This window comes from Geospiza fortis, unplaced genomic scaffold (genome assembly GCF_000277835.1).
Source record: "Geospiza fortis unplaced genomic scaffold, GeoFor_1.0 scaffold40, whole genome shotgun sequence".
Lineage (NCBI taxonomy): Eukaryota > Metazoa > Chordata > Aves > Passeriformes > Thraupidae > Geospiza > Geospiza fortis.
Window position 1 is genome coordinate 30,324,580 of NW_005054297.1, and position 25,759 is coordinate 30,350,338.

The window sequence follows — 25,759 nt, forward strand, 5'->3', positions numbered from 1 at the left end:
GGGATGTTTAGCATAGTTTTCATCATTTAAATCAAAAAGTTCCTTTGATCCTTGCTAGTTTTGAAATCTGTTGCCATTCAAGCAAGAATGTTTAGGTAGCAGTTTAAAGGAATAAAAAAAGGCATATGAGAACTGGGATGCAAAAACTTTGTGTTCAATTTTACGTCAGGGTCCTCACTGTAGTTTTCTGAGAGTTACTCTATTCCTAAAGCCTGCCACCTCTAATCCTTTACAGCTTCACAAATGACACTGACAGTGTCTCAGAGTGGAATTTTATCAATGAGCCACAAGGTCTTTGTGTTGGTCTTTGTATGCTGGAGCGTGTACTTGCAGAATTCTGTTTGGCCTTGTCTTTGATCCTCAGAGCTTAGGGAAAAATGTCAAAAGATAGCTCTTAAACTCATGTCTCAAAATCATGTTTTGCCACATTTAGTAGGTGTACAGTCAACTTGTGGTAACTGTATGGCCAGGTGGTATTTCTCATAGTAGTTTCACTCATTATTTCCCATCTCCCCCCATCACCAACCCACTGTTAAAATACTCAATTTTCTTTTCCCCTGCATGTGTAAGAAATGCAGTGGAAATTATTAAAAATGCAGAGAAGACTGGAGATAAAGCTGTGAGGAAAAGTCTTTCTGTTAATACCTGATTAAAAAGTTTTTTTCAATTGGAAGAATATGTTTATGAACTACTGTAAAGAAACTATGACATAATTCTTCTCTATAAAGGAAATTTTAATTACAATTAAAACTAAAATTTAACAAAAAACCAGCCAACTACCTGACATTCCTTTCTTTTTCCTTTTTTTTTTTTTTTCAAGATGGATACCCTTTTGAACTTGTAGATAACTGGGCTCTTGCTGCTCTCTAGTGGTAATTGAAATTTCCACAAAGGGCTGCCGGTCCTGTACTTAGCTACAAACAGCAGGAGGTTGTGAAGGACTGCCTGCCTTATGGGAACCAGTGGTTGGAAGATTAATGGGATAGGGAGGAACAGAAGCATATTCCAAGAAAGCAGAGTAGCCTTTTGTCAAATAAGAGCTGCTGCAGAAATGTAACCTGTTAAAAGTTAAAAGAGGAGAACAGTACAACTGGGCCAAAGTAAAAATTGATGTAGTAGGGTTTACATTGTTAAGGGGCCACATAATCTCAGTACAGGGGAGTCTTTTGCCATCTTTTTTATTGAGAAGATAAATTCTGTCAGGAACAAGGAAAAACTGAAAAGCCCCAATAAACAAACAAAACAAAATAACACAAATTTTTTAAACCTCCTAAAAAACAGCCCACCCAGCACTACCAAAAAGGAGACAGAACTGTTTAAGAATTTTAACTCCAGTGAAGTTTTCAATTAAGACTAGCATTTTTGTTGAGATGTGGTTAGAAGGGAAACATTAAAATTCCACTTCAGTTATTACACTTAGAAATCACTGAAAATAACACCTGACTTTGAGTTCTTGTGGATTTTTTTTTTTGTTGTTCCTCTAGTTCCTTTAATTCTGACCTTAAAAAGAGTAAGGGAGAGGAAATTAGGCCATCTGTGTATATAACAAGATTTGAATTGGTAAATAAATGTCTCATGCTTTTTGTATCAGTAAGGCATGATAAGAGAAGATTTCTTTTGGAATAACTGCCAGGTATTGGTTTTACTTTTCATCCATTGCAGTACCTTAGAAAAGTGATGAACTTTTTTTCCCCATGCCTGGTCACTGCCAACACAGTAACTGTGAGCTTCTCCTAAGGATTGAACTGATCCATTGAACTGAACTGACCCATTTTTAAGCATCACAGCAGTGTTTTATGTAATAGTAATGCCACAAAGGTGTTGAAAATAAACAACCGCTCCTCTCTATGTATTGTTTCTTTGTTGAGAGTAATTTTCATGAAATGAGCAACTGTTTTGTTTTGATAGCATCTCTTCTCCTTTTTTTTTTGTCATTAGTCTATTAATGTCCAGGCTGTCTACACATATTTTTATGTAACTCCAAGTTCAGCTGGAAGTCAGAAGAGCTTAAGTGTCTGTAGTTCTGTCTGTAGTATGAAATTAGTTTTCTTGTTATACAAACAGATTGTAAAATAGATGACATGGTTCCAATATATAAAAACAAAATATTTGGTAAATATGCTGGTAAAACCTGTCCAAGTACTTCCCAGGTTTCAATGCCCGAGACATTGAAAGCAAATGTCATATATTTAGAAGGGTTTTCTATTCTTTATTGAGCATGAGGACATCATCACTCTTCCCTAGTAAGATCTGTAGTGTTTCCTCTTCCATGTCTAAACTTGCTTTTCTCCTTAAAGACTACCTGGCAACTTCCATCTCTGTTTTCTGTCATCTTGAATTTTGTGGCAGGCAATAATTTATTTTCCTGCCTTTACCTTTCTGGAGATTCTTCCATTCAAGTCTCCTGATCTTTCAAGGTTGCTTGAAATAACCCTCAGCTGTTTTCCAGCCTGAAGGATATTCCAGGAGCTGACAGCTGAAAAAAAAAGTGAGCCAGTTTAGAAATGTGGTGATGGCATTTCAGGGTATCCAGTAATGAATCTGACATTCCAAGGGGTAGAAACTCTTCTACTCATCTAATATTATATCACCAAATATTGCAGCTGAAACTCTGAAATTATTGCTGGTGTCCTTAGATTAAAGTGAAGATCCATTATACAGGATGGGAAGTACTCCTGAATTCAGTCTCAGAGTTAGGATGTTCCCCTCATGTCCCTTTTCCCTTCACTGCTCTTTAAGTGGTTCTTCCCTTTAGCTGCTCCAGCTTTGAGGAAGGAAGTTGCATTCACACAACAAATGTCCCAAACAAAAGTGGATTCCTTTATCTATTGTTGATCCACATGAATAGGGTATTAATTAGATTTTCATTTGGGATTTTTTGTTTGTTTTTTTACAGCTTTAAATGACAACCCACATAGCCCTCCTCCACTTCCTGCTGAAAAGCCTATTGGGAACACATCCAATATCACAGTGGGAAAACCCAGCAGTGGTGACCCAGTGAAAAAAGGGGTGAGTTAGAACTGTTTTCCTGTATTACAGCATGGTCTGCTTTGGTTAAAATATCTCTTGTGATCCTCAAGCATTTGTAAAGTAAGTTGTTTGAAGGACCAGAAGATGAAAACAACTACTCAAAAATATAAGGCTTTTTTCTTTTAATTCTGTTCTCTAATTAATTAGGTAATTTAGACTGCTGTCAGTTTTTGAAAAAGACTCTGGTGATTTTACTAAGTTTTGATCACATCTATCTTCAATTTTATGTATTCATCGTCTGAAATCATGATTCTGCAAGTGAGTGTCAAAAGCATTGCAAAGTGGCTCAAAGTCCAGTGGGATTTACATGGTGAAACGTTGCCAGTATTGTGCTTTAGAAATGTAAATTTCTACCTTCTTGCACACAATTTCTCTTGGTGTCTGTACAAATTTGCAGGCAGAGGAAACTTTTCTGTAGAAGAATGAAGCTTGCTTTTTTTCATCTCTTTCTGCTGAGTAGAACCACCTATTATGGGAAGTAAGGCTCTGCTCCTTGCTCTGGGTCATGTACATAGTAATGGCTGGCATTGTAGCTAAATGACATTTGACACAGATTTCAAAATGGAATTTAACTAGAAAATGACAGTAAAATTTACAAATATTGAGTTTTCTGATGACAAGAATGGCAGAGAATCTTGTGAAAGCCACAGGCAGTAGAAGATCAAATCAAATTAAGAGCCCTTACTAGATGGATGCTGCCAACAAATGCCTTTGTAGCTACCTCTGCTACTAAGATAAAGGATATTAAAATGTTGTAATTGAAAAGGCTGTTCAGAGAGGTTCCAACTTTTCTGAATAATGCTCAAAAAATAATTTATGAAACAAGACATTAAATGACATTTTATGCAGTGGAACTCCAAAAGTTTACGGTCATCCAGGTTATTGTGACAGACATGTGTAAGCTTCAGCTTTTAAAAAAAGATTGTACTGAATCCACTGGAACATTGAAATTCTATGTTTGGAAAGGTAAAAGCTGTGCTTCTAAAACTAGTATTGTCAGTGGAAGTGATTAAACGGCAACAGCAAAAATTGTTGCCCATAAGCAGCAGTTGGCACAGATTTCTTCCTTTTCACACAGAAGAGGAAAATTTTTGATATGAAGATAACATCCTCATCTGAAAGTGGTGGGTTGTTTTCTTTCTAATAGGGTCATTTCATTAGAACATGAAATTTGGGAACTCAATCAAGGCTCAGATTTTATCACAAAATATATCTGGGTGTTTTCTAGATGAGAAAAATTACAGAAATTGTTTATGAGTTTCAGGCATATTCAAGCAGCTAATTAAGTAAACAAGACTGTTCAGACCTGTCTAGAAGTACTGGTTCAGAAAGAGTTCTTTTGAACCCAGATTCAGCACTCTGATTTATGATGCTGTTCCAGAAGCAGCTGTGCTTGTTCCCCGGAGCTGGCAGAACTCTCTGGCACTGGGATGAAAACGAACAGCAGGAGGCAGTAAGGATGGTCGCTTGTTAATCTATCACTGTGGTCCAAGCCTTTCAGAACGTGGCACATGTCCTCCTCTCTGACTGCTCTATGGGGGTAATCTCTGGCAGGGCAGCATGGGCAGCTGGGAGGAGTGATCCCTTAATCTGCCAAAGCAAGATTCACTGGGATTTGTCTGTTAGATCTCTAGCAAACATATTTTGATGCCTTCTTTAATGGGAGCTAATGTTGTTTGCAAGAGACGCTGTCCTGTGTGAGTTGCATAATGTCATGTTTTCTGCTTTAAGCCTGTTCAAAGTGTTCCATGTGTCAAAGTTAAATCCAAGTTGATAATGCAAATCCCTGTGGGCAGTGTAATTGTACAGTTGTATGACTCTCCTGGAATTGGCTCTTAAGTCCTTACTGCCATGTAGTAGGAAAGGAGGGGCTGGGTCATACTTAATGCACAATTGAAGCTGTGTTTGAGGTGGTAAATCAGGTTATTTGCCCTCCATATTTTCCTCCATGTTCAACAACACTTCAAAATTGCAGAATCACACCATAATTCTTACTACTTTACTCCCAGACCTCCACAAACTCTTGTTTTTCGTGTCCATAGGATATAATTTAATATGAGAATTATATAATTGAAACAGGATCTTTTATTTTCCTTAGGCTTAAAGAAATGTCTTTTTTCTTTTGAATGGTTGTAGGAGTTGGATCACTCAGAACAAGCTGGAGTGCCTCAGCTAGAACCTCTACTACCCCCAAGGTGAGTGTGGTTCTCCAAAAGCCTTTAAAAGTGCTGTTTCTAAATTAATTTGCATAGTTAGTCTCAGTGTAGACACTACTGACTCCATCCATAGCTCAATAGTCTTGGCTGGGCACTCTGCTCACTAATAAATAGGCAGGACCAAGTTGGTAGCTGTTTAATACTTGTTTGTACAGTATGGTATGAGCAGGGAGATTATAGGAGAGCAGCTGTTTGACTTTTCAGCTAATGTACAGTGGCTGCTGACAGTCATTCCTTTCTGAATCTTTAACCTTTTCACCCACAGCACTTGCACTTGTGGCAGGATTTGGGTGAAGGAATGGAGGTGGCAGATGATGCCACACTGAAAAGGGCAGATGCTGGACCAGCAGCTTCCCAGAAGCACTGGCTACTCTATACACTTTGGACCTAAAATGCAGGTGCAGGATCAGTTATAACCTTGGGGGTTTTTATTCTTGTGAACCAAAAAGAATTATGTCTCCAAGGGCAAAAGTTGCTGGACCAACCTTTAATTCATGTTCATCAATGCCAGAGACACAGTGGATGGAGATCTGGCATTGACTAGCCAGCCCACTGTGGGTATCTCAGTGTTTGCATTCTAAATCTGTGAGTTTAAACACAAGAGTTTGCTCTGTTGTGTTAGGACAAGAGAATCTTTCTGTTATTGAAATGAGTCTATCAGAAATAATAAGGATTAATTAACAGGAAAGAACATGGATGTGCCACAAGGAAACACCTCATTTACTGGCTTATTCCTTCCCCACATTCAGTTTAGCATAACATTCCTGATTCTTATGAGGATCTCTGGGACTGCAGTAAATATTTTGTCCTTTCACTCTTCTACTCAAATGGATTTTTAATTTATTTTAAGTAAGCAGTAAAATAGTTCACTGATTGCTTGTTAGGGTCTTCTTGTTTAGTTAGTTGCTTTAAAAATGTGTGAGTTGGTCTGTTTACAGATTTAAAGTAGTTTAACTTGGAATGTCCCCTTTTGTCAATATTAAAAATGCTTAGTTTAAGATGAGGCCAGGAAAAGGGAGAGATGGATGATGAAGAGAAGTGGAAAATTTTTTTGACATTTAAAAATTGTTCCATACTCAAATAGTAACAGAGAACTCTTACCAGGAGCATTAGTAGAGCACTAGTATCTTCTCAAGTGATGGGTGACACTCACAAAATGTATTAGAATGATACTTCAAAGATCCACCAATGCACACTTGTTGGGGTTGATAATTTTTGCAGACCCATGAGGATTGTACATGAGCAAATAATTATGCTGAATTACATTATCTGAAACAAAAAACCAGTTGTTGCAGAAACTTGCAGTATCTGGTTAAAGATCTCCCAATAACAATCAAATGATACTGTAATTTTGAAATATTACTAGTAATATTAATTGCTAGTAAATATTACTACTGTCACTTGCTAGTCTCTGATTTTGGTTTCTAAACTGCTTGTCTGCTAATAGGACTGTGGGACCTCTATCAGTGCCAGAGAACTTGAATATTTTCACCAGTGTTTTCTTTCTGTGGTAGACATCTGTTGCATAAAAAATGGGAAATTCTGCTATTGATGGCAGTGTGCAAAGTGGTGTGGTATGTCATGAGTTTCATCAGAGTCACTTTAGGTTAGTGACATCCCAAGGAATGAGCTAGGTTGATTCCTGAAGACCAGCTTTCACAAAAGCTCTCCAATAGCAGAACGTCATCCTGCAGCAGCTACAAAGAAAGCTCTTTCTGGAAGTGGATTGCTGAAACAAATCCTGCTTATTTAGTGGGCTCCCCAGAAAGCTGGCAGGCTGTTGGTGAGCAGACTTGGAAATACATAGGCAAAGGATCTGTCTCAGGGCTTGATCATCTGGTGCCAGTCAGTATCTGAAGAGTTCATGTATTCCTGGAAAGCTTCAGACACTACAAACTGTACAGCCCAGGTCATCACAAATCTTGTTTCCTTACTGCACACTCTGTATCTAGGATGAAGTGGCAGGCTTATTAATATGTATATTTCTCTGATGGTTTGCACAATTTTTAGGCCTGTGGATGGAAAAATTATACCTGCTCGACCTCCCCCACCTAAAAGTGTTCCTGGAAGGCCACCTCCACCAAAATTCTCTGCAGCCAAGACCTCCTCCCAGAAGGATGTTCTTTCTCGATCTAGTTCGGACATCGCTTCTGATAAAAAAAACAACAAGTTCAGGTTGGGACCCAAGAGAGCAAAAAGTGCAGTCTTTAAAAATCCAGATCCAGCATTACCTCCTAGACCTAAACCAGGTCATCCTCTCTACAATAAATACATGGTGAGAGTTGAGATATTCTGTCTGAGTACATTGTTTTTATAAAACAGTGCTGGTTAAAACAGTAGAAAAAAAGGTAGTTAAACCTGCTAAAGTAGGTTAGTATTATGTGGCTTTCAAAGTGCATCTATCAGCATAATCTTCCCTAGAAATTGCTAGTAGATAAATAGTGATAAGCCCTGTAAGGCAATACTGGAGAAAGCAATGAATACATGTAAAGTATAGACCCGTGCAGTGTATTTTTGTGTATATATGTAATTATATTATCTTTAATGCATAGCTCTTGGAGCTTGGGGGTTCTTTTTCCAGTCACCGGTTCTGAATTCTCTTTCAGTGAGATTATGCTGAATAATTGCATTTTTATATTGGTTCAGCCATACATATCAAAATGCTTAGGGAAATTGGGAGAAGCATTGGAACTTATAAAGTAGTTGACCTTATTTAATCAAACTTGCAAAGACTGAGGAATGTAACATTGCAAATCCTACCTTTTTCATCCTATTGATGCTATCCCTTTTCATTATAAAAATGGTTTTGGTATTGTATGTGTTATTAGGGAGTTTTAAATACAAATGGATCAACGCTGCAAATAAAAACAAAGAAGGTCTTTCCCCAGGAACTTGAAACTGGTCAGTGATAGAGCTGGTGGCTGCTTGAACTGGTGCTGTTGTCAAAAAAAGCAGCCACGCAGCCATAGCATGAACAGCATCAAAATTCATCAGCATGAAGTGGAAACTTTCTGTTGCCATCTTTTTGATTTTTCACTTTTGCATTTAGAGTTTTGTGTATGAGATTTTTTTCTGTAGGAGATCAGTAGTAATTCCCTGCCCTGAAGTCTTACTGTCAATGGAAAGTTCCTCCCAGGGTGTTTTTCTAGTGCCCTCCATGACAAATGAATATATTTCTGCATCAGAGTGTCTTTCTGAATATCTTGTAGTGTATGGTGTGATATCAGTTAAGTGTCTAAGACACTTTTAAAGGGGGTTACACCCCCTGAGTTTCTCACAGTGTGAGTTCATATCACCAGCAGTCTGTTCTGAATGCCTTCCAAAGGAACCTGTCCTCTTCCACTGGACTCCTAATTACCTGTAGTGGGTGGTTTAAATAGTTCAATCATCTGACTATTATCACTTGAAGTGAAAATCTGAGATGCTTAGAAGTGAAAAAAACTTTTCCATTTGCCTCTGTTTCTCTTCAGCTGCCTGTGCCTCATGGAGTTGCCAAGGAAGATTGTCTTCCCAGGAACACTGGAGAACTGTCCTGTAAGGTAACGTACTTCTTTTCTGCTGGCTTAAATATTCAATGAACAAGACTGCTGTTGCAGTGAAGTATCAAATGTTTTAGTCTTCAGAGGTTACACTGAGACATGTAATAGTGATTTATTAAATCCTTGTGTTTCTGTAATCAAAACAAAACAACTGCCAAAACAAAACCCAATAATGGTGATTTGCCTCATAGCACAGGGATATTCAGCTTATGGAACAGAGCAAGAGTAATTACTTGGAGTGCCAGAAGGGAGAGGAAGCTGGTAAAGTTCCTCCATCTCATAGGAAAATAATCACTCCCTTGGCTGAGTACCTGAGAATTGAGCAAAAGATAAGTGAGTACTTTATGAAGTGCTGTACATGGTACATCAGCAAATTGGCTTTGACATACAGACTTGAAACTGTGTTCTTCTCTCTGCTTCTACAGATCCTGACTTGGTTTTAGGGCATGACCCCATTAATGTTAAATAGCTAGTGGAAATTAGAGCAATGAGCAGACTTTTTGACTATTATCAAAAGCCTGTATGGCTGAAATAGATTTCTATGCAGTATGTTGTTTTCTGTTGTAATTCAGGTCTTATCTTGTCTGTGTTTGGGTTTTTTGGTGGGGTTTTTTTGGGGTTTTCTGTGGGGTTTTTGTTTGGTTTTTTGGGGGGAGGGGGGTTGGTTGTTTTTTTTTTTTTTGTTGTTGTTGTTTCAGTTTTTTGTTTTGTTTTGGAGTTTTTTTGTATATAGTGAATTACTTTGAATGTAATTCACACACCATCATTGTCATTAGTACTGCCTAAAAATTCCTAGTGGGTGGGACAAGGAAGGTGACTCAGCATTTTGAATATAATTTGTCTTTATGAAGATGGCACAACAAAGCTGTCAGCTCCCCTCAGTGTTACCTTAGTGTAAGCAAAGGCATAGTGGCTTCCCTGCTCCTCCTGGAATGTTTGTTGGCATATGTGCTGTCCCTGCTGAGTGTGCTGGGGCAGAGTTGGGTTGGGTGTTCTCTTGAGCAAGGAAGAGTGACTGGTAGCACAAAGTACCAAGCACCAGTGCAGAATTTGTCCACAGCCCTTGCAATGAGTTGCTATCAGGGCTACAGATTTCTGGCCCACACAGATAGATAGCTGAGGCTTTTTCCATACTTGGAAAAGTTGTATGCCTTCCTTTCCTTTCACTGGCTCAAAGGTAGATTTTGGTGAAATGTATTCTTGTTTACACTGGCAAAAGGCATACAGAATTCAGACCCTTAGCTGTGTGACCAATAACCATTTCCTTCTGCAGTACCAGAACAACTCTGTGCCCAAAGTCAGAAAATGAATTCAGGAGTACATTACAGGGAATCTGTTAGCATCTTCCATGATTTATAAACTATTTGGATTTTTTTTCTTGTTGTCAGGATTCAAACCATCCTCCAAAGGTTTCTGACACAAGTGCACCTCATGCTGTAGTCCTGCATGATTTTCCTGCAGGTAAGTAAATACGAATATTCTGGAAGCATGTTTTACTCTAAGACTTTCAAATGGAAATCTTCTTAGAAATTAGAGCTTAAAAATGGTGTGGAACCTCAGTCTGCAAGGTCTGCCCATAGAGTTGTTCAAATCAGTGGGTTTAGCTGTAGATGGGTCAGTCTTTCAGTTAAAGCTAATTGATTTATCAGGTAAAATTAAGACCTTTTAAAAGCTGATTCTGTTTTTTTCTGTGGTATTTGTATTAAGAAGGTTTTACTTAGAGAAAATTAGTGAGTGTGACAAGTACTGTTAACTGAAATGATGTTGTCTTACAGAGCATGCTGATGACTTGGACCTTCATTCTGGAGACACTGTTTGTCTTTTGGAGAAAATTGATAGCGAGTGGTACAGAGGAAAATGTGGGAATCGCACAGGCATATTTCCTGCCAACTTTGTTAAAGTGGTTGTATGTAGGCTTTGTATACATTGCTACATAACATCCTGTTGCATTTGTTTGCTGGTTCTATTTTGCTAAGGCTCCTGTGTATTTAACTCCATTATGTGTTTAGATAATCTCTTATCCCACTGGCAGCACAGAAGACTCATCAACTTATTTGTGTGGTATTAGAAAGATGCTTGATTTGGCACAACCAGCTTGTGTTATGGGGAATAATTTGCTGTCAATTTATAGCCAAGTTAGAAATTCATTGCCCTTACCAGACTCCCTTTGGAAACAAGCATAGTTTCTCAGGGTCCTCAAAGCAGATTATTTTTTGACAGCTGCATATCAGAATCAACACTCAGTAAAAGATGGTTGATTTTTGTGCCTCCCTGCAGTTCCCTATCTTCTGTCATTTTCTCATCCCTTGAACTTTGCTGGAATCACCACTTTTTTAGCTGTGTAATGAACTAGGTCAGAGTAGCAATTTGAAACCATGTTGGTTTTTTTTTTCTTCCTAGAATACTGTTTTTTTCCAACAGGATCAATTTGCCTAAGTGGTTTTCTAAGTGGCTGCACAAATGGTTGTGCTGGCACAGTGCAAGGAGATTGTGTTGTTGCAAATGAGCAGCTTAAAGCAATCCTGTTGCTCAATGTGACACTTGACAGTGAGTGGAAGACAAGAGACAGGTGCTCTGTTGCAGCCCAATGGCAATTCATTTAAAAGGGATACACTATGGTTCCCTGCAGTCAAATGCTGGGTCAAACCTATTGCAAACCTGAGTCTGACACTGAAGTCCATTTTGTGACAGTGGGAAGGGCCTTGGGCTGTCCACACCAGCCATGTGGACATAGCGGAATGCCAGAGTGACACCAGGATGCTGGGAAGGTGCATGGCTTGGCACTAAAGACAGGAGGTGTCTGTGGCAGCACTTCCTGGGCCAGCACAGCTGGCAGAGTGAGTCCTGCTGCTGCATGGGCAATACCAAGGGTTTGGTGGACGTCAGAGAGGAGAGGGTGTCTGTTTAGTTTGTAATGGTGGTATTGGAGAAAAATTTTAATATCTGAGAAGTGCTGAAGAATAAAAACTAAATTCATAGTTAGTAGTAATGGAACCATGCTTGATTCACTTTCACAAGAAAGATTTGTCAGCTAAATTGATTGGCTGCTTCTACACAGACCAACAGTTCCATTTAAAAGCTCTTGCTTCTACTGATAGCTAATGAAGAAAAGATTTTATGTTAAAGCAGTGGAGTGAGTATTTGGGGTCAAATTCAGCATTGATACAGACAGATAAAACTTCATAAAAGCTAGGGAAAATGCATTTCTGTTTTAGTTGTAAAAGATGATTATCCTTTGAGGGCAAAAATCTTTCGTTTGAGAATTTGGGGTTTTTTTAAAAAGAAAAAAGAGTGCAGTACCTGAAGCTAATTTACTTGAGTGCATTCTCAAGAGTGCAGTACGTGAGGCTAATTTACTTGAGTGAATTCTCCTGTTAATTCATGTCAGATTTCATCTTGATACAAGGTCTCCATACAATACACTACAATGTGTTTTACAATATTGAGCCGGGTAGTAGTTTGGATCTAGACACCTAACAATAATACATAGTTATGGCTTCCCATAGAACCTTCAGAGCACCACAGATATCAGCTCCTTCGAGCATTGCAGAGATTATTTGTCCTAAAAGGCATTGTGATTTCCTCCAGTGCCTCACACAAGCTATAGAACATTCCTGTTGATTTCATGGGAACTGGCTGTATAATAGTGACCTGTAAGCCAAAGCTCCTCACTAGGGCCTCTCAGCTCCTAGTCCTGTACATCTCACAGATCATCCTTCATGTCACACCAAAAATACAAAAATACAGTTGAAATCCTCCTGTGATAAAGGACTTGAGTGTTGGTGTTTGATATACCATTGATTTTTAAAGTTGTATTGATTTTTAAAGTTGTATTTCTCCAGTTCAAGTGAGATTTGTGAGATGTGGTTTTGTTTGGAGAGCAGTTGGCTACCAAAGCACAGAAGGGATAAGTGTAAACAGTAGTTTTGTCTATTGTGGTGTACTGTGCTAGTAAATAATTGAGAGCAATTACCAGTTGAGAATTGGGATCTAAATTCAACAACATGTGGTAGCATCTAGTCACGTAGTCTGTCAATCAGTCATGCTACAAGTAGAAACAATAAACCAGCTTCATAAAACAAATCATTAAATATTGCTCCTTGTTTGCATAAGATTAAAAAATGAGAAAACAGGCATAAATTTACATTAATGTGGTCATATATCAGAGCATGCCAGGGATTACAGAGTGTCACACATCTGAAAAACAGATTATTTTAACCAGTTTCAAGTTTATTGTGGTTAGTTGCCATGAGCTTGTGATGGAAGATATAATTTTTTTTATTGTCTTATTAGATTGATGTTCCGGAAGAAGCCAACAAGAAAAAAATACCCTCTTCATCACGATGTATCAAGTGAGTCAGATGAATCTTACTTGCTTTCTCATGTTGATTTACAAGGAATGAAAAAGAAATATTAACTTTGAAACAGGGGCTCTCTGCACTGAGGTTAATAGGGTTAACAATTTATTCACCAAAATACATTGTAAAAATTGTATGTTTTTAAAACCTGAATGTTTATGATGTTTTATGAAGACTCATATTTAGTTTAAAAAAAGCCTAAAACCATCCTTTCATGAAAACTGGTTCCAGAAACCATGAACCAATCTAATTAACTTCAGCAGCACTGTACACTCCTCTCTTTGCTCCTGACCTTGCTGCTTTCTTCCATTGTCCTCACAAGATGGAACATGGTAGGGGCTCCTACTCATGGGAAAGAACAAGATACAAAGGAACAGAATATAGAGGTACTTTAAGCAGAGAAATCTGTCTGTCCCTAAGGTGTGCAGATGTATGGGTAAATCCAAAGTTCCCCCCAAGTTATCAAATTAATTGCCAGCACTTTCCTTTCTGATTTTCAAACAAGTTGTACTAATATTTGTGGGCAAGAAATTATTTTTCAGGTTATTTATTTCTCAGTGATGTTTATTGGATTTTGTAATCATTCATTCCAGGAATTAAAGCAAATTCATGCAGAGGCAGGAGCAACTAGTGTCAGTGGGATCATTCAGTTGTTCTTTAGATGAAGCTTGGTTTGTCAGGAAAAAAACTTTATTTTTAAAAGTTGCTTCTGCAGCTAAGAAAGAAACAGAAAGTTCTAGCTCTGTTCTGAAAGAAACATCTTTGCAAAGATGCTTGGTGGGGGACAGGGGTGGGAATCAAGCTGCTTACTTTGTTTGTGTGCTATGAATTTATAGAAAGAATTAAAGCCTATTATTGCTTTTTTCCAGCATGGCATTTCTGATTAAGCAAAAATTTTCTCAGGTTAATTTCTTAAATTTAATTTACTAGGTTCTTAAATAATGAAATAGATTTAAGTCAGGGGGAAAAATAATTAGGATTTTTTTCAGTGCTGTACCAAAGTATATAAAATTTATCAGATGCATTGAAGTTTCTTTCTTTGATAGATAGGCTTTTTTTCCCTATAAGATTATAGGGATGGATTTTACAGAATAAACTATTTGAAAGTAGATAAAAACTAGCTTCTTCCTATGAAACCTCCATGTATTTGGGACAAATACACAGCACTCACTCCCCACCCATGTTTGAGTGCATCTAAATGGGAAGCTAGCTTGAAAAATAATCAGACTCTTAATAAAAGTGTAGGACACTTGCTTGGATATAGGCAAAGATATGAAATTGGACAGGTGACTGAGAAACAAGGGGGTTTATTGTTGCTTGGAAGGGAAATAGGGTCTTTTGCAAAATACTGTAACAGCCAGCAATTGGGATGCAGAAATTGACTCTGTACTCATTCTCCTCAGAAAGCAGAGATTAGAACCAGGGCAGGCCCCCAATTTTCCACCTGTCTTCTCTTCAGTGCATTTTTAATCATTTTAATTAAAATATCAATCCATATATTGCACACAATGCTGTCTTATTATTAAGTAGACAGTAATAACAAAGAAGCAAAACAATTTTCTGTTTTGTTTGTGCAGAGGTCCAAGGTGTGTAGCACGATTTGAATACATTGGAGATCAGAAAGATGAGCTCAGTTTTTCAGAAGGTGAAACTATTATCCTGAAAGAATATGTAAATGAAGAGTGGGCCAAAGGAGAGCTCAGAGGCACAACTGGAATTTTCCCCTTGAACTTTGTGGAAGTAATTGAAGACCTACCTGGAACAGGTATGAATATGTTTGCAAGTCTTCAAGAACATGGTTTTGTACTTAATGCAAATAGGCAGCATATAGGAGAAAATTCCAAAAGGACAGTGATTGCAGAAAGGAGGTAAAAAGAGAGGGAAGACTGATAAAAAACCTGTCAAAATTAACAGTAGGACTTCTGAAGAAGCTATTCTTAATAATGACTTCAAATATCTAAAATCTCTGTCATTAGTAACATTCTGAATAGACACTGCTCCTGTTCTTAAGTTGTGCTTTACTTACATAGGTACAGAACCAGCACTGAAGAATAAGGTGGAGGTTTCATCTTCCCTTCCTCAGGTAATAAAACTGTATAGGTGAGGGCCAGAATTTATGTATAGATTTACAGAGACTCTATTATAATGTGGGAGTAACTGCAGAATGTGACACCTCTCCGACAACACAAAATGCTGCTGCATTGTCACAGCCTCAGTTCTGACACAAGGCCTACACTGATTGAATTCACAGCTTCTGACAAATTAACATTGGTAAATTTTTATCCTTTGTGCTGAAGGAAATTCTTGTTAACTCTATTTTAAGTATTGCTGCAGTGATCTGATTTTGAATTTATTAATCCTTTCCCCTGCCACCAGAGATAAAAAGGAATGTGGCTGAGCCTAGATGAAATTCTGTGGTGTTAATTGCTCAAATGCCACTCTAGTCTACATCTGCAGCAGCACTGTTGTATTGGGAGGGTGTCAGGACAGCCATGTGCTGTACAGCTGCTTCCAGCAGCATCCATCAGTTTTTGGGCTCCATTCACACTTCTAAAATTAATGCAGCTCTTCTGTTAACTTGAACAGAGCAACAGACGCTCACAGGAGTGGTGTGAAGCGCTTCATGATTTTACAGCAGAAACCAAAGATGATCTATCCTTCAGAAAGGGAGACTACATCCAAATACTGGAACAAGTAGATTTGGAGTGGTATAGAGGAAGACTGAATGGAAAGGAAGGGATTTTCCCAGCAGTTTTTGTTCAGACCTGCTCAGGTACAGTGCTCCTACTGGATGGCAATTCATTATTCACTGGGTTGTGCCAGTCATGGCAGCTGTGGGAGAACACAACGGCATCAGCAAGTCACACACCACCAGAGTCTTCAGTATTCTAAAGCTAAACTTAGGTTTTGAACCTACCTCTCTAATAGTGGCAATGTAATGTTCTAGTCAGTAAGTGACACAGACTCTGGGATGTTTTCCAGTGTGGTTTGGGCACAGGCAAAACAGGGCCACTGAGCCACCTTTAAGGAGTAATTCAGGAGTATTGGTGCTGCTTCATCTTAGAGCAGAAATAGGCAAAGTCAGCATTTATTATGTATCACCATTGGGAAGTTCAAGTTAAGTGAGTTTTAAATTTAGTCTGCTTAGAAGCAGAACTGTGAGACTGTGTAATACTATAAAATGGACTGGTGACAGTAGAGTTTTTTATTGCAGTAGGACAGTGAATTCGGTACAGCAGTAGCAATAACATTTGGACAACCTATAGCACAATGGCGGGGAGAAACAAGAGAATGACAGGAAACTTTTCCAGAAACAGATTTATTTCACTCCCATGCAAGTTAACTTCTCTTCTCCCTGTAGCCAGGGTCGAGCTGTCACAGCCTGGAGGAGGGAAGAAAGGAAAAGCCAAAGCTCTTTATGATTTTCATGGAGAAAATGAAGATGAGCTTTCATTCAAAGTAAGTACCTCTCTTAGACCAAATTTCAAGAGGTCTCATGCTCCTAAGGAGTGCTAAAAATAAGGTTCATTCCCTGTGAATGTAGGCTTTAGACAAGAAGGATGAAGCACATAGATATTAACATAGATATCAACATAGATATTAATACATTTGATAAGTAGTCTCTCTAAAAAACATTTTTTCCCTTATCACTCCTGTTACCTATCAGCAAAAATCTTCATTAAAGACACTGGAAGGAGCTCAGGAGTTGCAGAATTCAACTAGATCAACTTCTCTGATCTAGTTAACATGACAAGATAAACAAACCTTATTTTGTAGTACATTCAGTTCCTGATTGGTTGATATGGTCCAGGGAGCCTCTCTTTGGACTAGAAAGAAAATTCTGAGTAGGTGGTCATGGTGAGAGTGCCAATACTACAGCAGCCAGGCCTCTGAGGGAAACCTAGTACAGCAGAATCTTGAACTGGCAACACAATTCAGAGTTGCCATGGGAACAAGGGGAAAAATTAAATACATGCTGGATGCTCAGATCATATTAAGCATGAACAAGAAACAGAGTGCCCTTGATATGCAAAGTCATGATTTAGGTAACCATGTTCTCAAAAGCAAATTTCTGAGAAGCAGTAGACTTTCACAGGAGCTGCAACACAGTATTTTCTCTTCTAAAACCAGCAAAATAATTTCACCATTAGCAGCTTGCAATGCTGAAAGGATAGATGATCCTTTAAAGCAGAAAAGGGAAATAAAGGTACTGAAAGAAAGGCCAGTACTTCAGATGAAGGCTGTGGCATGGGACACTGAGAACAAGAACCAGGACCAGACACAGGACCTGCAATTTAAATGGCCATACTGAGCTTTTAGGTTGCTTTTCCTTTTTTTGGGAAAGTTTCCAAGTACTAGAAAATACTGGGATTAAATGAAAAAAAAAATCTTTCCAGTGTTTTAAGAAAACAAAGCCCAGAAACACACACAAATAAGCACTAAAGCAGGAGCCCCATGAGCCAGCTCTTAACATACCTGGAGAGGCAAAGCAATGTGAGAAATTATCCAGCAGTGTTCTTCTATCCCTCCAAAGGTGGTGATTCTTCAGCATAGACAAGTATTTAGCCTAAGAGAAGCGTCAGCAGATGTAACCAACAGAAGAGACTGGCCACATCTTACCCCCTTCTCTTTGATTGATATCTATTGTTTCTAAAGAGGATCAGCTCTGCATGCATTAGCATTGCTCAGTAAGGCTGCACAGTAAGCTGGACTGACTCACACTGCTCCTTCTCTTACAGGCAGGTGCCATGATAACAGAGCTGGAATCTGTAGACGAGGACTGGATGAGTGGAGAGATACTAGGAAAGTCTGGGATATTTCCCAGGAACTTTGTTCAGATTTTAAAAACACCATGAAGTGTTGCCTTTCTACTACTCCCTGTGTGTGGGAGAGAATGTTTTCTACCCTAAAGGCACAGCAAAGACATCAACGAGTGTTGATTATCAATGTTTTGCACTACTTTTTCTAGACAGTCATAGTAGTATCTTGAAGTCAGATAAGAAAACTTGAGTCTTTTGTGACAGTGTATGTTATCATGTTTCATGAATGCTCAGAGAGCAAAACAAGCAGGCTTTTTAGCCATTTCCAACTAGGGAAATACTGTGGTGCAACACCATTTTAACTTATATAGCATTCTAGTATGTTTACTCTCTGGTATTATATTTATCATGCACAAAGTCTGCATAACATAAGCTGCTTTGGCCTTCTTTGAACTTTCTTAAGATCCAAACTTTTAAAATTGTTTTAATATATAATTACAGCACACAGTATGTAGATGAAGTTTGATATTCAAGTTTCATTACTGCTTGAGTTCCACATTAGCAGTAGAATCCACTTGTTTTATGACTTAGAGGATAAGAAAAATAACTGGTATTTCATAGTAGAAAGGTATCAAATCTAATACTGGTAAGAGGGGAAATGGAGAAATAAATCTTTGTGTCGTATCCTTCTATTCTTAGCCCAGGCTGCTCATACAGCAAGATCACAAAAGTAAAATTTTTGAGTATTTTGCCTCTTAATGAATTCTGTTTAAATCAGTATGAATCATCTTAGACCTTCCTCGCTTTCCCCAAAATACTTTGCAAGTACAGGTTTAGTTTTTCCCTACTGCCCACTGTTCTTTGAGCACCATCATATCCTTCTTTCCCAGCTGAAGTTAGTGACAGACAGTGTCTATGGAACTTTCTTAGATCCCAGCCATGGAGTAGCTGCACTATTCCAACTATTTGCCCCTCCACTCCCCTCATGAAGTGGAAAGCCAGTGTTCACGCAGTCTGCATTTTATTTACCACTGAAGCACTGGAACATACTTCAGTAACACTATTCCTATCCTGAACATGAAGGATATTATAGAGCCTTGGGTTTAGTTTTCAGCAGACGTGGGATTAGTTTCCAGTTTGTTGCCACATACCAAATACACTGAGTATCCTTACAAATGGTCTGTGGAGGCCTTAAGGAAAACATGCCTGGCAAGAGGTTACTCCAAACAGCTCTCACCAAGGCACTTGGTACAGAGCAGCAGTGGAGCTGGACTGACCAGCTAAGATGGATGTGATTGAGGTAGTTTCACATTATAGGAACTTCTGGTAGTCAGTCCCTTTTTGTAACAGCAAGGAATGGGCATCCAGTTGCAGTGGCAGACTGGAGCTCACCGAGAGCAAGCCTGAGGGCCTCAGCACCATTCACCCAGCAGTCACTGCCAGACCACAGAACTTGCACAGACAGACACAGCCCCCCCTTTGTGTTCTGTTCTGTGTTTAAACTACACCAGTACCCCTCACACAACCGGGGGATGATGATCACACAAAGTTTTAATGAGCTGAGGAGCTGGACTTCTACTTCCAATAGGGATTAAGGTAAGCAAAGAGCTGAATTATGTGCTGTTCTAGAAGGTTGGAAATGCAACAATGGCTACACCTGTTCCTTAGTTTTAGCAGCCCCAGCAAGCCTGTCCAGAACTCCAGTGGAATCACATGGCAATCCACAGCCAAGGACAATCCTTCTCACTCTCCCAAGTTTTCCTATTAGGAGATTCTAAAGGTTCTTGTTTATTCCAAAAAACCAGTCATCTCCTAAAGAAATCCAAGGAATTGCCAGGTCCTTCAAAGATACCACACAGTGTGGTGGCAGATGAGGCTGAAGTGTATCATGTTTACTTACTGTTTGTCTGGCAGTTTTCTAAGGTTTTGATACAAGTCTCAAAAGTATAATTGATTTTTTTATATTTTTTTTTTCAATTTCCTCTTTCCCATTTTTATAACTGTGTCTTAACCAGTTGTTTCTGTAACTTCACTGAATGTTCAAAGTCAGTGCCTGTTCATCGCCAAGACCACTCTGCTGTATGTAATCCCCTCCTCCCCGTGGGGCAGGGCAGGAGTGGCAGCAAGGCCTTTACTCAGACCACCGAGTGCCATCTAAGGGCTGCTCGCGTAGCTGCAGGCAGCTGAAACGGCGTCCGTGTGAACGCTGAAGCAAGGGAGATGCTCGGCTTGTACAGGGCAGGATTCTCCTAAAACAATGCCAACACCACCGAAAGACTGCATACAGATCACGAGAGAAAATTCCTAAGATGTACAAAAAAGCCGAGACTGAGGTGGAGTGCAAATCTTAACTGCAATGTAGTAGCAAATTCCAGCTGTAACCTTGAAATCCAGCTAGATCTCCATGCATTAGAATAAAAGCCTCACTTACCAAAATATTTTGTTTGACCCATCCTCTAGAAGTATCTTCAGGAAGATATCTTTGTTCTCTGTACAATGAACAGTGTCCTAAATAAACCTTTGTTAAGTCCAGTAAGTTTGTTATGGTACCTCTGTAAATTAAGAATGTATTTAACCAATAAAATTTTTATAATTAAGTCATGATGGCATTTTAATTGTCTTATGCTGTGGAAAGCAGAGCTTTCCACTTGACAGTTTGAGAGATCTCATTCTGCAGAGTAACACCCCACTCCCAGACAAGCAGTACAAACCCCTCAGAGAATGTGGATGATTTTAACAGGTTATCCAAGCCTTTGCACTGGGGTATGCCTCACACTCACCACCTATAGAACCTATCACATTTTTCTACCTGCTACCACAGGGCATCACACACACTATGTTTCTCACTGTGACAACATTGTGATGATGACACAGGCTGATCCTGCACATAATTCAGGTGTGCTCTGCTGAATGCTGCTTTCATACTCCATGATTTTTCAGCTAGTGTTTGATGAGAATAGAGAGGATGACTCACAGTATTTTCCTTCCTGCTTTTGCCCGACCTGAAATCACATTACAAAGCCTACATTACCCAGAATGCCTACATGGCAATGCACTGTTCCTAACAATACATTTAAAAGCCTGAAAAATCCCAAGTTCTTGTTCTTTCCCCCAGTCCTCTTGGACTAACCTTTTGGCAACAGTCCTCAGATATGCAAGTAACAAATAAAACCAATGATTTCAAAAATGTGGCTGTCTGGGATTCCTGGAGGCAGGTGACACCTGCCTCAGCAGTACAGATGGAAACAGCAAAGCAACATGATTCCTTCCCCCTGTTCCAAAGTCCTGAGTTGAGCACTCACTACTCTTCCTTCCAGTACACAAAGTAGAAAAACCAGAACATATTAGAACTCTAACTTGGAATCACAAGACAAAGTCACATCACCTGCAGTGTTCTGAAATAAGTTCAAAAGCATTCTTCTCATTTTGCCTAGGAAAATGTGACAATCCCTGACAGGGAACAGTACAGCCTTCATGGGTAGCAGAACCCCCTCTCCTTTTCTCCAATAGCTTTGTTGGAACAGTAACATTTTCACTGTTTTTCTTTATTTCTTGTCCTAATCTCTGTGACATCCAATTGCAAGAGCCACTAATCTCAGCGAATTCCAGGTTTTGCTCTCAGGTTTTAAATCACTAACTTACCAACAATTTAACAGGACTAACTTTAGGTTTGTTGGCCTAAACACATTGATAGTGCACAAAACTCATTTTAGCCAGAAAAAAACATTCTTTCACTTATAAGCCAACGTAAGTTGAACAAGAATCAAAAATGCTGTTAGATAATGGAAAACAAAATTATTCAGCAAAACATTTAAGTGCTTTGTTTTCAAAACACACACCATTGCCTCTTTACAGAATTTTTTATCCTGAAGTTCCACAGGTCTTCCAATACAGTCATCCCTCAGTTCTGACAGGTTAAAATCCAACACCCAACTCCACTGCTCGAGCACATCCTGAATTTCTGTAATGCTCAATTAACACTGCTTCCATCATCATAGTTACAACCTTAACACCTTCAAACACCTTCTGACCACCAGAGACCACACCTATCCCACGAGAGGTTGGATTCAATTACCAAGAAATTTAAACATATGCATATTGTTCTGAAGCAAGTCATCTGGATAAAACTTCCCAACTTCCCAAGACTTCCCAATAATACTGACAAAAAATTCTGACACAGGTTTCCCTGTGCAATTTCTGCCTTCCCTATGCTCTGTGAAGCACCTCTCACCAATACAGCTTCTGCACACATACACAAGGTTTTTTTGGTGAGGACTAAAATTACTGGGTAAAACCAACACAGAGAATCCACAGAAAGGACAACCCACCTTCTTCCACCCATCTCTACAACACAACTGGAGAAGTACACAAGTACTTCTTTAATTGTTTTTTAAACCAAGGCCGTAGGTTTACCTCACTGAAAACTCATCCACACATCCAGTACCAATACTGTCCAAGAGCAATACAGGCAACCAACGAAGCATTAGTTCTGTATATTAAAACCTTTTATTTTCCACCAATTTTTAGTTTCACACAGACTCTTGCACGGGCGGCTCATATCCATCAGCTCGCTCTACCTTGGTGCCTGCCTCGTCCCCAGAGGGCTTTCCAGCACCACCACCTTCACCATGCAGCTCCATCAGCTTGCCCACTAAAAAGAAGCAGTGACAGAAACAGTGAGAGATGGACCTGTTTGAAGAGTTTTAAATTATTCCATTACTCATCACACCCAAATGAAACCACCAGAATGTTTTCTGTCGGTAGGACTAAGTCCATTGCAGACAGCTCATGCACAGAGATGCTGCTGCAGTGACAGTCAGACCGATCAAGCAGTGAAATAAGGCTATGTAATGAAACTGCAAGTGACACCTTTTCCTAAAAGGATCTGGACTCAAGCACCTACTGCTGCATTACATGGGAATGTCAGAAATTGGGGAAATGGAATCATTCCACATCATCTGGGACCGAAACATTTTGTCATCATTCATTCCCAAAGCAAAGCTTTTAACATTCAGCAGCAGTTCCAGGTGAGATTTCAAGAAGCTCCAAACTGGACACTCACTGCTTGCCTTTCAATCCTGGAAGCCACATACTGGGACAAGGACACACTTTCCCTTATACAACTACTAAAGCTCATTGAAGCTGCTACAAAAATAATACATAATACATGGCCCTACAAAAATAATACATAATACATTTCCCTTATACAACTACTAAAGCTCATTGAAGCTGCTATACCATCTTTATCCAAAAGCAAATACATTTTAAGTCCCTCCTTTCCACACCCTCCTCCAGATGTCTGCAGGAACACTTACATTCAAACTTGGGCTTCTTGAGCATCTTCACCTTGCGGACATAGACATCGTGCAGAGGGTAAATAGACTGACAGGCCTTCTCGATGTCCTTGCCAATGCTGTCTGGGATCCTGAGGAATCATAGAGCACCACAATGCTAAAAACTCTGCCTGCTTCTGCAGCAGCAATTCAGACTTAAAAAAATCCTTAAGAATACAAAATATCCTCCAAAAGTTTACAGCATCACTTTGACAATTTTCTTCAAGTAGATTTAGAGTCTAAGCAATGTTAGAAGAGACATAGTGCAAGTGTGCTCATTTTGAGAGCAAATCTGCAAACTTCTGGAAACAATCAGCACACTGAAAAACTCTTCTATCAGAAGAGCTCAGAGCATTCGCAGCCCCAGTAGATCAGAATTACAACTTTAGTGTGTAGAAACGTGAACCAGAAATCTTCTGGAAAGTGATTTTACATTTATGCAAACGTGGCAGTGGATTCAGGTCAGACAGGATGCAGAGACTAGAAGAAGCCATTTGCAGAAAAGGGTGATTGGCTTTTCCACACAAGGGGCTCCTTGCCTGGTCTCTGACCAACAGCCTGGGACGCACCAGCACTCCCTGGGCACTCAGTAACAACCAACCCCCAAACAAAGATTTAAACTGTAGGGAAGAAAAAAAGAACAGGGCCAAAGCTTACAGTTTATTGACAACTTCCTTCAGGTCATTGGTCTGCACCTCCCGCGTCATGATCTCCATCATTTTCTTGCGGATCTGCCGGACCTGCTGGTGCTGGGCATAGGAGGTCTTGCGGATTTGGTTATTGCGTTTCTTGGTGAAGCCCACGCAGAAGAGGCGCAGCAGGTACCCATCCGTGGTCTTGACATCCACGTGGGCTTCAATCATTGTCTGGAAGAGGAAACACTGAATGTTTAGCACCCCTGCAGCACAGGCTGCCCAGCCCCACATGCCCCAAGCTCTGCCAGGCACAGCCCTTCCCTCCCTCCCTCCCTCCCTGGGGCACCGGCAGCGACGCAGACCTTGTTTCTCACACACCTGCCATTTTTTGACCATGGAGCACATTTTGTCCCGTGTCAGGTCCATCCCATGGAAGTTGGTCAGACAATTTTTGCCCTGAACGTCCTCAGTGATTAGTTTGAATTTGCGGAAGGCAACCTCATCATTCTGCAGATCAGCCAGGCTCACCTCAAACACGCGGCCCTTCAGCCCGTCAGAGGCAATTTCTGTGAGGTGCAACAGAATAAAACACCTTAGATTAACATTAGAGGCACATCCTTCAAATCAGACACTGAATTCCCTCTGGAATCCTGTTCTCTGATGTTTTCTAATGGTGATCACAGAGCCAGCAAGGCTGACAATTTCTCCCTTTGGGAGGAATCTTTTCAAGGCAGTAGTACCAGGTGTGGGATATGAACAGCAGCACACAGCAGATCCCACCACGTGTAATAATTTGGTTTGTTTCAAGCATAAACGGGCTGCAGAGTATTTGGAAATTATGAACAGTAATGAGAAAACCAAACACAAAAAGCCACAAGTGCTCAGCAGAGATGAAGCAGCAATGTACAGCCCAGTACAATAATTTCACAGCTCCTCCTCCAGCGAGGAACCATTTTAACTACACTGGCTGGTTCACACTTTGTTTGGCAGTTACCCTCATTTTATTTGTTTCACATGTTACAGTTCAAAGTAACAATCAAAATCCTAAGTTTGACTGCAGCCAGCAGAGTATCATAAAGCTATTTAGCTACTCTGCATGGCTACGCTTCCAAAAACAGGGTTGGTTACCTCTATCCAGATACCTCTGTGTTCCTAACAGAGCTCTCCTCTTCCTAAAGTGTGCCAGATTATATACAACCGAATTTACCCCCCAGTGATACATCAGTGCTCACATTAAGTCAGCAATTCTGGCTCTAATCTTTACCCAAAACCTTTAAATTCCAGGTATTTCAGTATCTTCATGTGCTGGTCGCTATGATCCTATAAGGACTAATGTCTCCTGTGGCACTGTCCCACATCTCCCCCTGTGACAATCAGAACAAGTGCTTACTTCTTGAACTTCTCCCAGCTTGCCAGGTTACTACATGAGGAGCTCATTAGAAACTTCAGGCCCTTCCTTCCATGGTTTGGCATTCTTGTACAAACAAGAGCTTCTGAACTTCCTGCAGCTAAGCTCATTTATTCAAACAACTCGGTCAACTCGAAAAAAATTCTACTCAAATCACCCAACATTTTTACCTTCCAAGCTCGTAACAAGTACAAGCAAAACCCATTTTTCATCAGTCTTTTATCCAAGAAGTTCTTTAACCGCTCGGAGCCAGCACATGGAGCAAGCACAATCCCCTGTACTGCACCCACCCCAGCTACTCACTAGTTCCTTGAGTCCTGGTGACAAGCGTCTTCCCGATGTTCCGGATATTGAACATCGCCGGTGCTTTGACATCGTACCAGTCCTTCTTGGAGAAAGGGTCGACCCTTAAATCAAACGAAGAAGATTTTTTAGCCGACGTTCTCAGGCCGCACCGGGCTGCAGTAAGACCTTCCTCCC

The 25,759-nt window shown here is 39.8% G+C and overlaps 2 protein-coding genes and 1 non-coding gene across 4 annotated transcripts in view; 1 reads left to right on the forward strand and 2 right to left on the reverse strand.

Annotated features, from left to right (window-relative positions):
* The window catches only part of SH3D19 (SH3 domain containing 19), a 63,806-nt gene extending 43,302 nt beyond the window's left edge, over positions 1 to 20,504 (forward strand). For both annotated transcript variants that reach the window (XM_031066763.1, XM_031066768.1), the window contains exons 9-20: positions 2,897 to 3,009; positions 5,167 to 5,225; positions 7,257 to 7,521; positions 8,717 to 8,785; positions 10,174 to 10,246; positions 10,561 to 10,691; positions 13,079 to 13,137; positions 14,721 to 14,908; positions 15,174 to 15,226; positions 15,730 to 15,916; positions 16,505 to 16,602; positions 17,883 to 20,504. In XM_031066763.1, coding sequence (XP_030922623.1) covers positions 2,897 to 3,009; positions 5,167 to 5,225; positions 7,257 to 7,521; positions 8,717 to 8,785; positions 10,174 to 10,246; positions 10,561 to 10,691; positions 13,079 to 13,137; positions 14,721 to 14,908; positions 15,174 to 15,226; positions 15,730 to 15,916; positions 16,505 to 16,602; positions 17,883 to 17,999 — 1,412 coding nt within the window. In that variant the 3' untranslated portion in view covers positions 18,000 to 20,504. The remainder of the gene's footprint in view (positions 1 to 2,896; positions 3,010 to 5,166; positions 5,226 to 7,256; positions 7,522 to 8,716; positions 8,786 to 10,173; positions 10,247 to 10,560; positions 10,692 to 13,078; positions 13,138 to 14,720; positions 14,909 to 15,173; positions 15,227 to 15,729; positions 15,917 to 16,504; positions 16,603 to 17,882) is intronic.
* A 1,882-nt stretch (positions 20,505 to 22,386) lies between these two features.
* RPS3A (ribosomal protein S3A) lies at positions 22,387 to 25,754 on the reverse strand (the record flags this gene model as incomplete). The annotated part of the gene is made up of 5 exons (XM_014308042.2): positions 22,387 to 22,554; positions 23,219 to 23,328; positions 23,894 to 24,102; positions 24,250 to 24,437; positions 25,583 to 25,754. Coding segments are annotated over 5 exons (801 nt in total), but the record flags the coding sequence as incomplete, so codon positions are not given.
* LOC115947734 lies at positions 22,823 to 22,892 on the reverse strand. Its single transcript, XR_004081584.1, has one exon. It is a non-coding gene; the product is annotated as a small nucleolar RNA SNORD73 (small nucleolar RNA).
* Positions 25,755 to 25,759: the final 5 nt, after the last annotated feature.